The sequence below is a fragment of the Eschscholzia californica genome, unplaced genomic scaffold, assembly GCF_041429995.1.
Source record: "Eschscholzia californica isolate CP2 unplaced genomic scaffold, dmEscCali1.0.p SCAF_6, whole genome shotgun sequence".
Lineage (NCBI taxonomy): Eukaryota > Viridiplantae > Streptophyta > Magnoliopsida > Ranunculales > Papaveraceae > Eschscholzia > Eschscholzia californica.
In genome coordinates this window covers 24,474,909-24,487,954 of record NW_028238483.1, presented here as the reverse complement: position 1 = coordinate 24,487,954, position 13,046 = coordinate 24,474,909, and the positions used below count along the sequence as shown (strand labels likewise).

At 36.9% G+C, this 13,046-nt stretch overlaps 2 protein-coding genes across 2 annotated transcripts; one reads left to right on the top strand and one right to left on the bottom strand.

The window, feature by feature from the left end:
- Positions 1-567: 567 nt before the first annotated feature.
- On the bottom strand, positions 568-942 carry LOC147532789 (uncharacterized). Its single transcript, XM_086649985.1, has one exon. It carries the CDS (start codon positions 940-942, stop codon positions 568-570), a length of 375 nt encoding a protein of 124 aa, XP_086506111.1.
- A 5,626-nt stretch (positions 943-6,568) lies between these two features.
- Positions 6,569-11,504, top strand: LOC147532788 (S-adenosyl-methionine 4-1-methyl-2-pyrrolidinyl-3-oxobutanic acid methyltransferase-like). The gene is made up of 4 exons (XM_086648547.1): positions 6,569-6,787; positions 9,765-10,178; positions 10,589-10,846; positions 10,945-11,504. The coding sequence occupies exons 1-4, from the start codon at positions 6,713-6,715 to the stop codon at positions 11,290-11,292; spliced, it is 1,095 nt and encodes a 364-aa protein (XP_086504673.1). The 5' UTR covers positions 6,569-6,712; the 3' UTR covers positions 11,293-11,504.
- The last annotated feature ends 1,542 nt before the right edge of the window (positions 11,505-13,046 follow it).

Here is a 13,046-nt window from a genome sequence, read left to right as displayed (position 1 = left end):
TTTTTCCTTCTTTTATTATCGGATCTTTTTTTTCTCCCAACTCCCAACTCCCAAGATAACTTCTTGTGTGATTTTTCTGAGTTATATAGTATTATCTTTCATCAGTATGATGTAAGTTGTTTAAGGAGTTAAATACTAGATGGATCTTGGTGTTATGTGAATCCCTGTCATTAAATAATGTTATTCTAAAGGCACCCTCAATGCAACACTCAATTTAGAAGCAAGGCCGTGGTTGAGGATTTGGAGACCCAGTGACAAATTTTAGTAAGGGACTCTGAAATAAGTAAATGTAAGAAGTTATATGTGAAATCATATAGTAACAAAAATAACATAGGCTTTTTGCCTTGTCATAACTTTTTTTTTTTTTGAATTGAAACTTCAAATATAGCCCCTAAGGAATACAATGAAGTTAGAAGACAATAACCAAACAGTCCTGTAAAACCCAGGGCTGAATGAATTTTGAAAACTAAGCATCCGTAAACCAAACATTGCCATGTTATGGGTGACGTGTTTGCCTCCCGAGGGACCCAATTGAATTCACTTTTTTCAATTTTAGCCACCTGTTCCTTATTCCTGTTCCTTAATCCCTAAAATTATGCCGTTGATCCTCCACGGGGTTATCTCCTCACCGTTCGATGGTGCTTGGATTACAATCCTTGAGTCCCCTTCAAAAACCACTCTTTGAAACCCTAGCCTCACTGCTGTTTCGGAAGCAAATAAGAGGGCCCGTGCTTCACTATCCAACGACGATTGAGGGTTTATTGTTTTTCCCTCTTGGTAAAGGATTTCACCATCTCCATTCCTAAACACCACTCCTATAGCCGCTCCATGAGTCCCAAGCGCTCCATCAAAGTTTGCTTTAACCCACTCTGCTTGTGGTGGAGTCCATAACAGATCTGGTGTGTTTGATGAGTTCGTTGCTTTCCATCTGAGGTAAGACATGCTCTTACGGTTTTGGTGATGATACTTGGAAGGTGAAGATGAGATCTGTTAAACTGTATGTTGTTTCTCTCCTTCCAAAAAAACCAAAGCAAGTATATATAGAACTTTACTTTTTTCTGATTTCTCTTGCTTTGATGGATTAGTTCTCTGATCAACTTTTCTGGGTCTTCTTCTCGTGTGAGGGTTCGTGAGCTTGAGCAAGTGTCGAAAGATCTCTAAATCTTGAGCACTCACTAAACAGGTGTTGAATAGATTCTGATCCTTGATTGCAAAGCACACACTCTGTTGATATATGTTGGTTCCCTCTGGAAATGTTGGTTAACACAGGTAGGCCTTGATTAAGTAGCTTTCATATGAATAGTAGTATTTTTGGTTCCACATAAGTTAGATTCCAGAAATTTGACCATGTACATTTGTTCTTGGGTTCTGGTGTTGTGGTGTTATCTCTTTGAAAAAAGATTTTGGTGTAAACTCCCCCTTGACCGTAGGTATCCAGATTAATTAATCTAGTGGAGAGAGTATAATAAGATTAATCAGTTGAGTTGTTGTAGTAGTAGCTTCATCAAAGTATGCATTCAAAATATCCACTTTCCACATCATATGATCCCTCTATATAAGGTCTGAAACTCAATAAATATTTGCAGGTAAAGGCTGAGTATAGTGAGGTATGAAACCTGGTAAATCGGGTATCCCAAGGGTCCTCAGTTATCTTCAGCGTGGATCCATCACCCACTTGCCAACAACGCTGATTACGCAGGTATTCCTTCACCTCCATTAACGAAGACCACAATGGGGATGCATTTCTTTTTTTGTTTCATTCCAGAATGTATTGGTGTTGTAAGGGCAAGTCCAATGTGGGGCTCGGGCTCCCAAAATTGGGTGCCCCTGAATTTTGGAAGCCCCGAGGCTTTTCTCAATTCCAACGTCGGGCTCCAAATCAAAATAATATACGTGTGCGAAGTATGTGTGCGAAATTTTGATTTTAAATTTTGATTATGAATTATTAGATTTCGACTATGAATTAAAATGTGATATTATTCGAGAGAGATAATTTCAAAAAGATAAACACAAAAAAAAAACAAAAAAAAAATAAAAATTAGAGAAAAATACTTAAAAAGGAAATATTCAAAGTAATAAGAAGATTAAAAAAAATTAAAATAAAATAAAATAAAGTGGGGTGGATCCCCTTTTTAGCGGATCCACCCCAAATATGGTCGTTGGAGCTCCCAACGACCATATTTTGGGGGCTGAGGGCTCCCAGCCCCACCGGGAGCCCAGCCCCGGGGCTCCCGGGTTGGAGGCCAAGAAATTGGGAGCCCCAGCCCCCACCACATTGGACTTGCCCTAATACTTAGCAATAATGAGTTTTGCCCAAGTAGACTTAGGATTGACCAACAGTCGTCAGGCTATTTTAGCCACTAAAGACTGATTAACTTTAGCCAAAGGCCTAATACCTAGACCACCTAGTTGTTTAGGCCTCTGGATGAGTTCACACGAAAGAAAATGCATTTTATGCTCCCCTTCATAATGATTCCACCAAAAATTCCTCTCTAACCTCTCGAGTTGATTAATTACTCCTTGAAGTAATAAAGATAAACCCATGAAATAGTTGCAAATAGGACTCAGAGTAGCCTTGATAAGTGTAGTTCGACCAGCTTGAGATACAAATTTTCGCTTCCAAGTAGCGAGTTTAGTACGAAATTTTTGCACAAGGAAGTTATGCGATTGAATCCGACTTGGCTAAAGAATTACAGAGCCCAGATATTTCTCAGAATCATACATAAGTGGGGCTTGTAAGTCTGTAACATATCGATTTTTTATTTCAGTAGACGTCCCCGGACTAAAGAAAAGGGAAGATCTTGAGAAATTAACTGCCTGTCCCGAAAACCTGCTATAACCTTCAATGATTGATTTGACCGCCTGTAGGTTTTTAAAAGTAGCCTCCCCCATGATGATTAAGTCATTAGCAAATAGTAGATGTGAGACTCGAGGCGCTTTTCTGTTTACTCTGTATCCGTCAAATAACGATTCCCTTTCAAACTGATCGATAAGAATAGATAAGGCTTGTGAGACAAGAATGAATAAATAAGGCAATAGGGAACATCCTTGTCTGAGGCCCCTAGTCGACCTAAAATTCTCATATTTCTTCCCATTTATAAATAAGCTGAAAGACGGAGTAGTTACACAACACATGATCAAGTCCAGGAGTTTCCCCAAGATTCCGAGTGTAGCCAACACCTTTTTTAGGAATGCCCAATCAACAAGATCGTAGGCTTTCGCCATATCCAACTTTAATAAGAAAGCCCCCGCCTTAGCTTTAGATAATTTTATCGAATGCAAAGATTCTTGAACAATGACAATATTGTCGATTATTTGTCTGTTCGGTACAAAGCGTTCTGGTTCCAACTAACACAGGATTCCAGCAGTGGCCTCAGTCTATTTGCAATGATATTTGTGATGAACTTATAGAGGGTGTTACATAAAGCGATTGGCCTATAGTCGGCAGCCTTCGATGGGTGATCGGTCTTTGGAATAAGAACCAGGTTGGTCTCATTAATTTCCGGAGGGAAATATCCTCTCATGAACGTTTCTTGAATGAACTTTATGATTTCCGGCCCCACTATATTCCACCCATTTTGGTAAAAAAAATCATGGTAGACCATCTGGGACTGGGCTTTTTAGGGCCCCCATTTTGAAGACCACATCTTTAATTTCCTCGGCCGATGGACTCATCGAAATGGATAGTAGACTATTAGCTGAAAACTGCTTATAATGAATTAACACCTCAGGGGGGTAGAACATACCTCTTCCGCCGTACACAAGTTCTGGAAGTGAGCTACTAAGTTTTCTGCAACATTCCATGTTGCCTTGTCATAACTTGCATTTATAAATATACGTCGTTGAGTTATTTTAGCTAGATCTTCACCTTTCTTTTTAAATAGTCTTCTATAATATTTAAAATGGGGTCCATGGGTTTTAGGCGGAAAATAAAATCCAAAAAGGGAATAGGGTCCTATCTTCCCAGAAAAAAAAAATTAGTCATTTTCCCTTTTGGACTGTATTACCCTCGTATCTGAGAAATATCTTTAATCCAACTCCCTCCTGATTTCCAGTCCAAAATATTGTGAGGTCGGACCACCCAAAATTACAACCCAACAAAATCGGTCATTTAACTTTCAAATCAAAAAGATCTTTTTCACTTTCTCTCTGTAATCCAAAAAACAAAAACTTTCACTTTCTCTCTCCAAAAAATCGAACATCCCTAACCCTCAAAACTCTAAAATCTCGTCCATCAATATCGCTCTCTTAACTCCAGTCGTTTTTTTTCTTCATCAACAACAGTTATCGTTCTCTTCAACCGTCTCTTCTCTTCAATCGTTACCTTAAAAGCTTCAGGTGAAAAACCGAAACACTCTCTTCAACCGTGGTAACTTTGTGAAAACGTTCAGATTGATCTCAAACAAACCATCATCACACTAAGGTGAGTAACTATTTATACTTCATTTCGCATGTTTATTATCTATTATAATGACATTTTGTTCAAGATTTTGGTGAGTTTTTTCAAGATTTTCAAAGTTATTTGGGGTTTATTTGATTTAGGGTTTATGTTCAGCAACCGATTTTGGGTAGTTTGCAAATAAAAACGTTTTATGTATACCAAAACGTGTTATGTATAATGAAATTTTTTTTTTAGGATCTTTGATTTAGGTTTTTTGTTCTCGTTTTCATATATCTTTAACCAAAACAATATATATTGTATGGAAATCTGAAATTTTATATAGAAAATTAATTTATGATTTTCAAACAGTATAATGTAAAACGATTTTGGATATTCATCGTTTTTTTATAACAAAAACGTGTTATTTATAAAGGAAAATATGATGTAACACATTTATGTATATATGAATAACAACTTAAACTTATTTCATCACAATAAAAACTAAACCCCAAATCTGTGTATAAAGATGAACCCTAATTCATACCAAGGCTTAACTTTAACCCCGCAATCTTTAGAAACAATCTTTGAATCTTAACCTAATTTATTCACTGTATCTCACAATTAACTTTAACATTCATCTTCAATGTCTTCAATGATCCAACTTTAATCTTCACATGAACCTTCAAATTAATCTCAATCGATACCTTCCTTTTCTTTTGTTGCTGCAATAAACCATCATAAACTGAAGTCTTAACTTCACGCCTAAACCCTTTAGCCGTTTGAAAAACCGTTACAATTGGAGGAGAAGAAGAAACCGTTTCTCACAAACTTCCATTCGTTTCGAAAGTTCGGTTGTCTTCAATCGACCAGAAACGAAGGAAGGTTAAATGGGGTTAACTAATTAGGTTGGGTTAGTCAATTAGAGGGTAAAATAGTATTTTCTCCTTTCATGTATTTTAGAACTGTTATTTTAACATGTTTTTAATGCCTATTTCTATTATATTTGGAAAGAACGAAATAATCGGATCTTTCAAATGGAGGAAAAGACTCAGCAACTACTTTTCATGGATGTTGTGAGTGACATCAAGATAAAGGTGGTTTGGTTGGAGGAATAAACCGAGTGGCCGTGATGGGGCCGAACAGATTGTTGACAAATGAAACTTGGCAATTCCACTTATGTTCAAGGCAACAACAACATGTCAATGGGCTGGACCATCTTTAGACCAAATTCTTATTAACACAGATGGGGCTTTTGACGAGCAATCAGGTGGTTATGGTGCGATATTGAGAAACAATCAAGGGGACGTCATCGTTGCAGCGCCGGCACGGACACCAAAAGTTTGTGTGATAACCCATGAAATGCAGGGTATCCGGTTGGGATTACTACTTGCAAATAAATTTGGAATTTCACGTGTTAAGATCGCCACCTACTCCTCAATGGTTGTTCAGATTTTAACAGATACTAAGAGTCATCCACCTTGGCACATTGAACGATTGGTACGTGAGATCAGGGCTATGTGGCGCACCATGCATGGAGGATTGTTCCATCACCCATGTCGCGAAATAAACCAAGCAGCTGACCATCTATCGAAAATGAAATCGGACTCGAGATATGTGAAACTAAATCCGAATACATTGCCGCTTGAACAAGAGAAGATTGTGAAGGAAGATAAGCAGGGAACAATAAGAGTTAGACATAAGTGAATTTTGAGGTTGTTTAGAGAATTTTTTTAGTTTTGACGATTCTTTCCTTTGTTGAGTTTGAAGTTCATTTTCATTAGTTTGTTTGATTCTTTTATAGTTACTCTTTGTACAGGGAAGGGTCCCTTCAACCCGCTGACAAATTCAAATAAAAAAAAATGTTCTTTTGAAAAAGGGAGTCCAAATGGAAAATCTCCTTTAAATGTATCCCTCCATCTATACATATGCCCCAGTAAAAAGAAATGCAAGGTAGAGTCCTAAGAAGAAATCGTTTTAGCACTTTTGGGGTTTCCCAACAATTTCTAATTTTAATAACATTTTTTTTGCGGAAATTTATTAAATTAATACGTTCTACTGAAAGTTGTACATATGTATTGAAGATACCTATAAAAAAATTGACTCGAAATTAATATGACCGTGAGAACATTATGTGAAAAGGAATGCCGCATGTGTATGAATAAAATATCCCAAATTAATAAAATAATTGTTCACATTGAGTAGAAATAATGTGTTCCCAAAACTGATTATAAATGTATAATCAGTCCTAAAACCCTATAAATAGAGGATATCGAACCAGTTATAGTTCTCAAGAAAAGTTTTTTTTTATCAAAGCCGAAAGAAAATCAAGCAATGGAACTCATCAAACATCTCCACATGAGCGGAGGCAATGGAAAAACAAGTTACTTTTCCAACTCATTACTTCAGGTAATCTATGGTGTCGTTTGACAACAAAAAATACAAGTACTTTAGTTTATGGTAGAAATACTTTTAGTTCGATAAAGTAAAAAGTTATCAAAAATATATTCGACAAAAACGCTGTTTATAACTAAAAGAGTTAAGAAGTTAATTTGGTAACACAACTTAATCTTTAATTTTATTTTTTTCTCACGGATATACTTGATTTTAACTTGTTTTGTTTATTATTTTAACGATTACTCTTGTAAAGAGATGCATGGTGGAGTTCTTTTTGTTGTCAAAGGACACCATAGATCATAAAAACTAAAAGTATTTCCACCATAAACTAAAGTCAAAAAATTAAGCATTCACGTCGAGACGACAAATTGTAGAACAACTGCGTTTAGACATAATAATTTACTCTGTTTTAGATCATTTGTAACAATATGTAGAAATTTAATTGTGCTTCAATCTTAACTTATAAAACTAGTCAACAACCGATAGCTCATTTGGTAGTGCATGGAAGTAGTTTAATCGGGCTTTAGTTTACTATTTTAGCGATTACTCTTGTAAAGAGATGGTGGAGATTTTTTTTTTATTTAGTCTAATTGGGCTTTAGTTTATTATTTCAACGATTACTTTAACGATTACTCTTGTAAAATCAAGTAGTTTAATTGGGTTTTTATGAGAGGGGTAAATTCAAAAAAAACCCAAACAATAATCATAAAAATTAAGAACTTGCGTCGAGATGACAAATTGTAGAACAACTGCGTTTAGATATAATAATTTACTCTGTTTTAGATCATTTGTAACAATACGTAGAAGTTCAATCTTTAACTTCTAAAACTAGTCAACAACTGATAGCTCAGTTGGTAGTGCATGCAAGTAGTTTAATTTAGCTTTAGTCTAATAGTTTAGTTGGAATTTAGGCCCGTTTATGTAAGAACTTAAATTTGGTGGGTATCATGGTTATCACATCTTATTAATCTATTAGTATCAATGTAATAACATCTAGTCAATTTCTGAAAAAAGATTTAAAAGTAATTTCTTCTTAATAGAAGGTGCAATATAAGGAATTGAGTTAAAATAAGGATTATTTCCCTAATGGCCCCCAACTTTGTGACCAGCTTCTCGCCTGTACCCCTATTTTACGAGAAATACTCATATGGCCCCCTTCCGTTATAACGTCGTTACTCTATCTCTTCCATTTCTTTTCTCTCTCCTCCAACATGTTCTCTCTCTGCCACCTCGTTAAAACCAGCCAACTCATCATCTTCTCCGGGAAGGTCGCTGGCCGACCAATTTTCCGGCCGGCGACCTTCAAACCTAAAAAAAAAATTTATTTCATCTCTCCTCTCTCTCTCTCTCAAAAAAAAAATTCACCTCCTCTCTCTCTTTCTAAACTCTGGCGAAGGGGGTTACCCTTCGCCGGAGGTCGGGAGACCTTAAAGGTCTGCCCGAGCAGACCTTGATCTGCTCGAGCAGACCTTCCATATCTGTTGAAAGGTCTGTTCGAGCAGACCTTTAAGGTCTCCCGACCTCTGGCGAAGGGGGTTACCCTTCGCCGGAGTTTAGAGAGAGAGAGAGAGGAGAGACGAAACTAAAAAAAAAAATTTTTTTTTTTGTAGGTTTGAAGGTCGCCGGCCGGAAAATTGGTCGGCCGGCGACCTTCCCGGAGAAGATGATGAGTTGGCTGGTTTTAACGAGGTGGCAGAGAGAGAGAAAACATGTTGGAGGAGAGAGAAAAGAAATGGAAGAGAGAGTAACGGTGTTATAACGGAAGGGGGCCATATGGATATTTCTCGTAAAGTAGGGGGCCAGGCGGGAAGCTGGTCACAAAGTTGGGGGTCATTAGGGAAATAGCCCCTAAAATAATGCACATAGTAATTAATATCCTCTTTTTTGAATGCAATAGCTTCTTTCAACTTCTTTCCTTTTCTGGTCTTGAGTTAAAGAAATAATATATGTGAATAGGGATGTCAACGGGGCGGGTTTGGGGCGGGTTACCTCTTTCCCAAGTCCGCCCCGTTAGTAAATGGGTTTTACCGTTCCCGTCCCAATAATTAATCGGGGTGGGTATTCAACTACCATACCCGCCCCGATTAAAAATTACTTAACCATTACCGCCCCGCCCTGTTTAACATGAAACGGTGCGGGGCGGGGCGGATTTAACATAAATTTCATATTTTTATTTCAAATAAGTTATATTAATAAAAAAAATATAGATATTATAAACAAAATTTTATAATAGTTCGGTTTTATTAACTATAAACACTACAACTTATTACATAATATAAAATATAAAATAGTTAAATTGATGATATAAGATAAAAAAAAATTAGAAACCTATTGTATATATAATAAATAACATATTTAATCGGGGCGGGGCGGGTTTTACTATATAATCCCAAACCCGCCCCGAACCCGGTAAATGGTTTTATCTTCATACCATTACCAACCCATTTAATAAACGGGGCGGTAAAACCCGTTCCATTAGGGGCGGGTTCGGATAAAAACCCACCGGTTCGGACCAAATTGCCACCCCTATATGTGAAATGCATGGTACAAATATATTACATCAACAAGAATTGTGCATTTTCATAAAAAAAAACAAGAATTGTGCATTGATAATGATTTTTAATATTACGTAAGTTCAAGAATTTTGTTTCTAGTACCTTTAAGCTAGTCCTGAGTCCTAACTGCTTTAATATCCGAGACTGCCCCCGGTGGTGGTCATGGAGGTATGGTTGTGGGGGCAGTAGCGGTGGTGATAGATGTACGACGGTAGTGGTTAAGGTGTGGTGGTGCAGATAAGGAGATGGTGGTAAAGGTGCAGGGGTGGCGGTGGAGGTACAATATAGTGGTGCATGTTTAGTTTGTGGTGGTGGGAAGTCCAGAGGCGGAGCCAGAACTTAACACAAACTGCAAACTCAAAAAGATTCTATCTGTCATATACACGCACCTGCATCTTGTTGACTGAATGTAGTTTTATTTGAAATTTGAACAGAAGAAAATAATATCAAAAACAAAATCAATAATGGAGGAAGCAGTCTTGGATATGTATTCAAAACAGAAGATCAAGTCAAGTAAGAGTATAGGCATTGCAGATTTGGGTTGTTCTTCAGGACCTAATACCTTGTTGGTAGTCTCATTTGTTATGGACACTATTTACAAGAAATGTAAGGAATTAGGAGATGAATCTCCTGAGTTGATGGTGTTCCTTAATGATCTCCCTTCCAATGACTTCAACACCCTTTTCAAGTTTTTGAAGGTCTCCATTGATGAAGAGGAAGAAACTAAAGGAGAAGGTTTTATGCCATGTTTCATTGCTGGAATGCCAGGTTCATTTCATGGAAGACTTTTTCCTACCGACTCTCTCCATTTCGTTCATTCTTCTTGCAGCCTTCAATGGCTTTCTCAGGTATTACTTAACTTTGTTTTTTACGTCACTGTAACTGTTATGTATACCTGTACGTTTATATGGCGATCTCATATGCACAGATTAATCTTGAGCCCATGAGACCTTATGTACACAGATTCTTTCTATACAAAATATTAGAATTAATTTTTATAAGCATTCATGGATCAACATGCACCATTCTTTTAAACCACTAAGATATAATTGGTGTGCCTTCACTTAAAGTTGTTGGGTGGTCTTGGGTGTCTCTTATCCAAAAGATAGCTCAAGAGTTAAGGCTTCTCCGACACTTATTAACACACCCCTTGTCCATTCCACAACCGATGTGGGATAAACCTAACAAATACGTACGTGGCCCGCCCGACATATTATGCATTGACTAGTTACTTTCTCTAAAATTTCTAACATTGTAGGTTCCCAGAGGGATAAAGCAAAGTAACAAAGGAAGCATTTGGATAGCCAAATCAAGTCCATTAGAGGTACAAGAAGCTTATCTGAAGCAATTCCAGACAGATCTTTGGGCATTTCTAAGGTGTCGTTCAAAGGAAGTAGTTACAGGTGGACATATGGTTTTAACATTTTTGGGTAGGATAAGTGAAGATTTTTGCGCCAAAGAGTGTTGTTACGTTGTGGACCTATTAAATGTCGTGCTCAATGACATGGTTATGGAGGTATATATTTTGTATGTGATATAACAATATTATTTCAGTATCTTTTCCTATTTTCTCGAAACACGTCAGATGGCTAAATATATTATTATATTAAATAGGGAATGATAGAAGAAGAGAAATTAGATTTATTCAAGTTGCCTATATATATGGCATCCCCAGAAGAAGTGAAGCGTGTTGTTGAGGCGGAAGGTTCGTTCATTATTAATCAACTGAACACTTTTCAAGCAGATTGGGATTGTAAAGACGCACGAATTCATGTGATTGACAAAGATAAGAGTGTTGACACTGTAGCAAATTCCATTCGAGCAGTATTTGAATCTTTATTGGTTCGTCATTTAGAGGATGGTATAATCGATGAGTTGTTCAATAGGTACAGAGATATCGTTAGCATGTCCAGAGAAAAAACTACACTTACCAACATATGCATTTCTATGACAAAAGACTAAACTTATAAGACCATAGAAGAACGGTTACTTGCTGAAAATTCTGTAAAAGACTCACTATTGCTATGAAGTTAAGTCAATTTTAGAAAGATTAAGCATAATAAACGAAAGGCTCATTAACACGTGCCTACTGTCTTGGATTTTTACTAATAAATCAAATTTCTTGCTCATTGTATCTATCTAAAGATTAAGCATAATAAATGAAGGGTTCATTATCATGTGTTTACTTCTTTTGCATTATCAAATTAACTTTTTAACTATTTTATTTAAATAGGTAAAAGAAATTGCTCCCTCCATCCCATTTTGATTGCCTTTTTGGACTATCCAACTTATTAACGATTTTCATTTACTAGGTCGACACCGACAATTTCGTCAAACACTATGATATATTATGGAGTAAAAGAAGTCACAACGATATAAAGATCCAAATAAAAATTAATCAATACCATAAAACTGTTGGGAAAAACGGATCGAGTCGACGCAGCGGAATATAAAGTTTTTCCCAACAAGTGGTATCAGAGCTTCAGGTTAGAGAGTTCTTTGGATTGTAATAATTTTAGTTATTGGTTTGTTTGTGTTAGTGATGGGAAATATGGGTAGAATGATAAGTTTGAATGGTGTTAATTATCATCTATGGTAGGGTAAGATGGAAGACTTGCTCTTTGTGAAGGAACTTCACGTTCCGGTGTATCAGGAGAAGAAACCCGATGAGAAGACTGATGATCAGTGGACATTGCTAATCGTCAAGTGTGCGGTTTGATGAGGCAATGGGTAGATGATAATGTGTTACATCATATTAAGAATGAGACTAATGCTCGTTCTTTGTGGTTGAAGCTGGAGCAGTTATTTGCTCGGAAGACAGAAAACAATAAGATGTATATGATGAAAAAATTGCTCGAGTTAAGATATCGAGAGGGAACTCCCATGACTGATCACTTGAATGTGTTCCAGGGGTTAATCAATAAACTACCTGACATGGGAATAAACTTTGATGAGGAAATTCATGATATATGGCTTCTTGGTACATTACCAGATTCTTGGGAGGTGTTCAGGATGTCTCTTTGTAACTCTACTTCTGAAGGAGTTATCTCAATAGACTTAGTGAAGAACGGTGTTTTGAATGAGGAAACTAGAAGGCAGACAAATCCTAATTCTTCGCATTCAGATTTGTTGGTTACTGAGTCGAGGGGGAGAAGTTCAAATAGAGAGTCCATGAAGATCAAGAGCAGGAGCAAATCTAACAAATTTGAATGTGAAGTGTCATTATTGTCATAAGAAGGGGCACTTACAGAATAATTGCTGGTTGTTCAGGACTGCCGAGGAAAAGCGGAGCTGGCTGTTTCTAGGTTGTCAAGGAGACAACGGAGCTGGCTGTTTCTCCCACCTAGTCGGAGGGGGAGTTTGTTAGATTTTCCTCCTAGTGGGGGAACCTAGTTGGTTTGGTTTAGGAAACAAACCCGGGCTCGAGTCGAGTTTCTTTGGGTCGGTTACTTATGACGGTGGAATTAAGATTAAGGAAGTATTTAACCATCTAAAAAGGAAACATAAAATAACATTTAACCAAGTAGTATAATGATTTTAAATATCCATTGGTAGAGGAGACAATAAAAGTTACACTCCATAGAGATTTCGACAAACAACATCGAGTAAAACTTTAACGTTAACATGAAAATGAGGCGTAAAACAAACTTTCATCTGACTTCGTCAAAAACTACTAATTAATAATTCATAAACCTGCCGAAACACCAAAAATAAGA

Coding starts and splice junctions, on each gene's coding strand:
- LOC147532789 (XM_086649985.1), bottom strand. CDS start 942: ATGTCTTACCTCAGATGGAAAGCAACGAACTCATCAAACACACCAGAT.
- LOC147532788 (XM_086648547.1), top strand. CDS start 6,713: ATGGAACTCATCAAACATCTCCACATGAGCGGAGGCAATGGAAAAACA. Junction 10,179..10,588: donor GCCTTCAATGGCTTTCTCAG/GTATTACTTAAC, acceptor CTAACATTGTAG/GTTCCCAGAGGGATAAAGCA. Junction 10,847..10,944: donor TCAATGACATGGTTATGGAG/GTATATATTTTG, acceptor TATATTAAATAG/GGAATGATAGAAGAAGAGAA.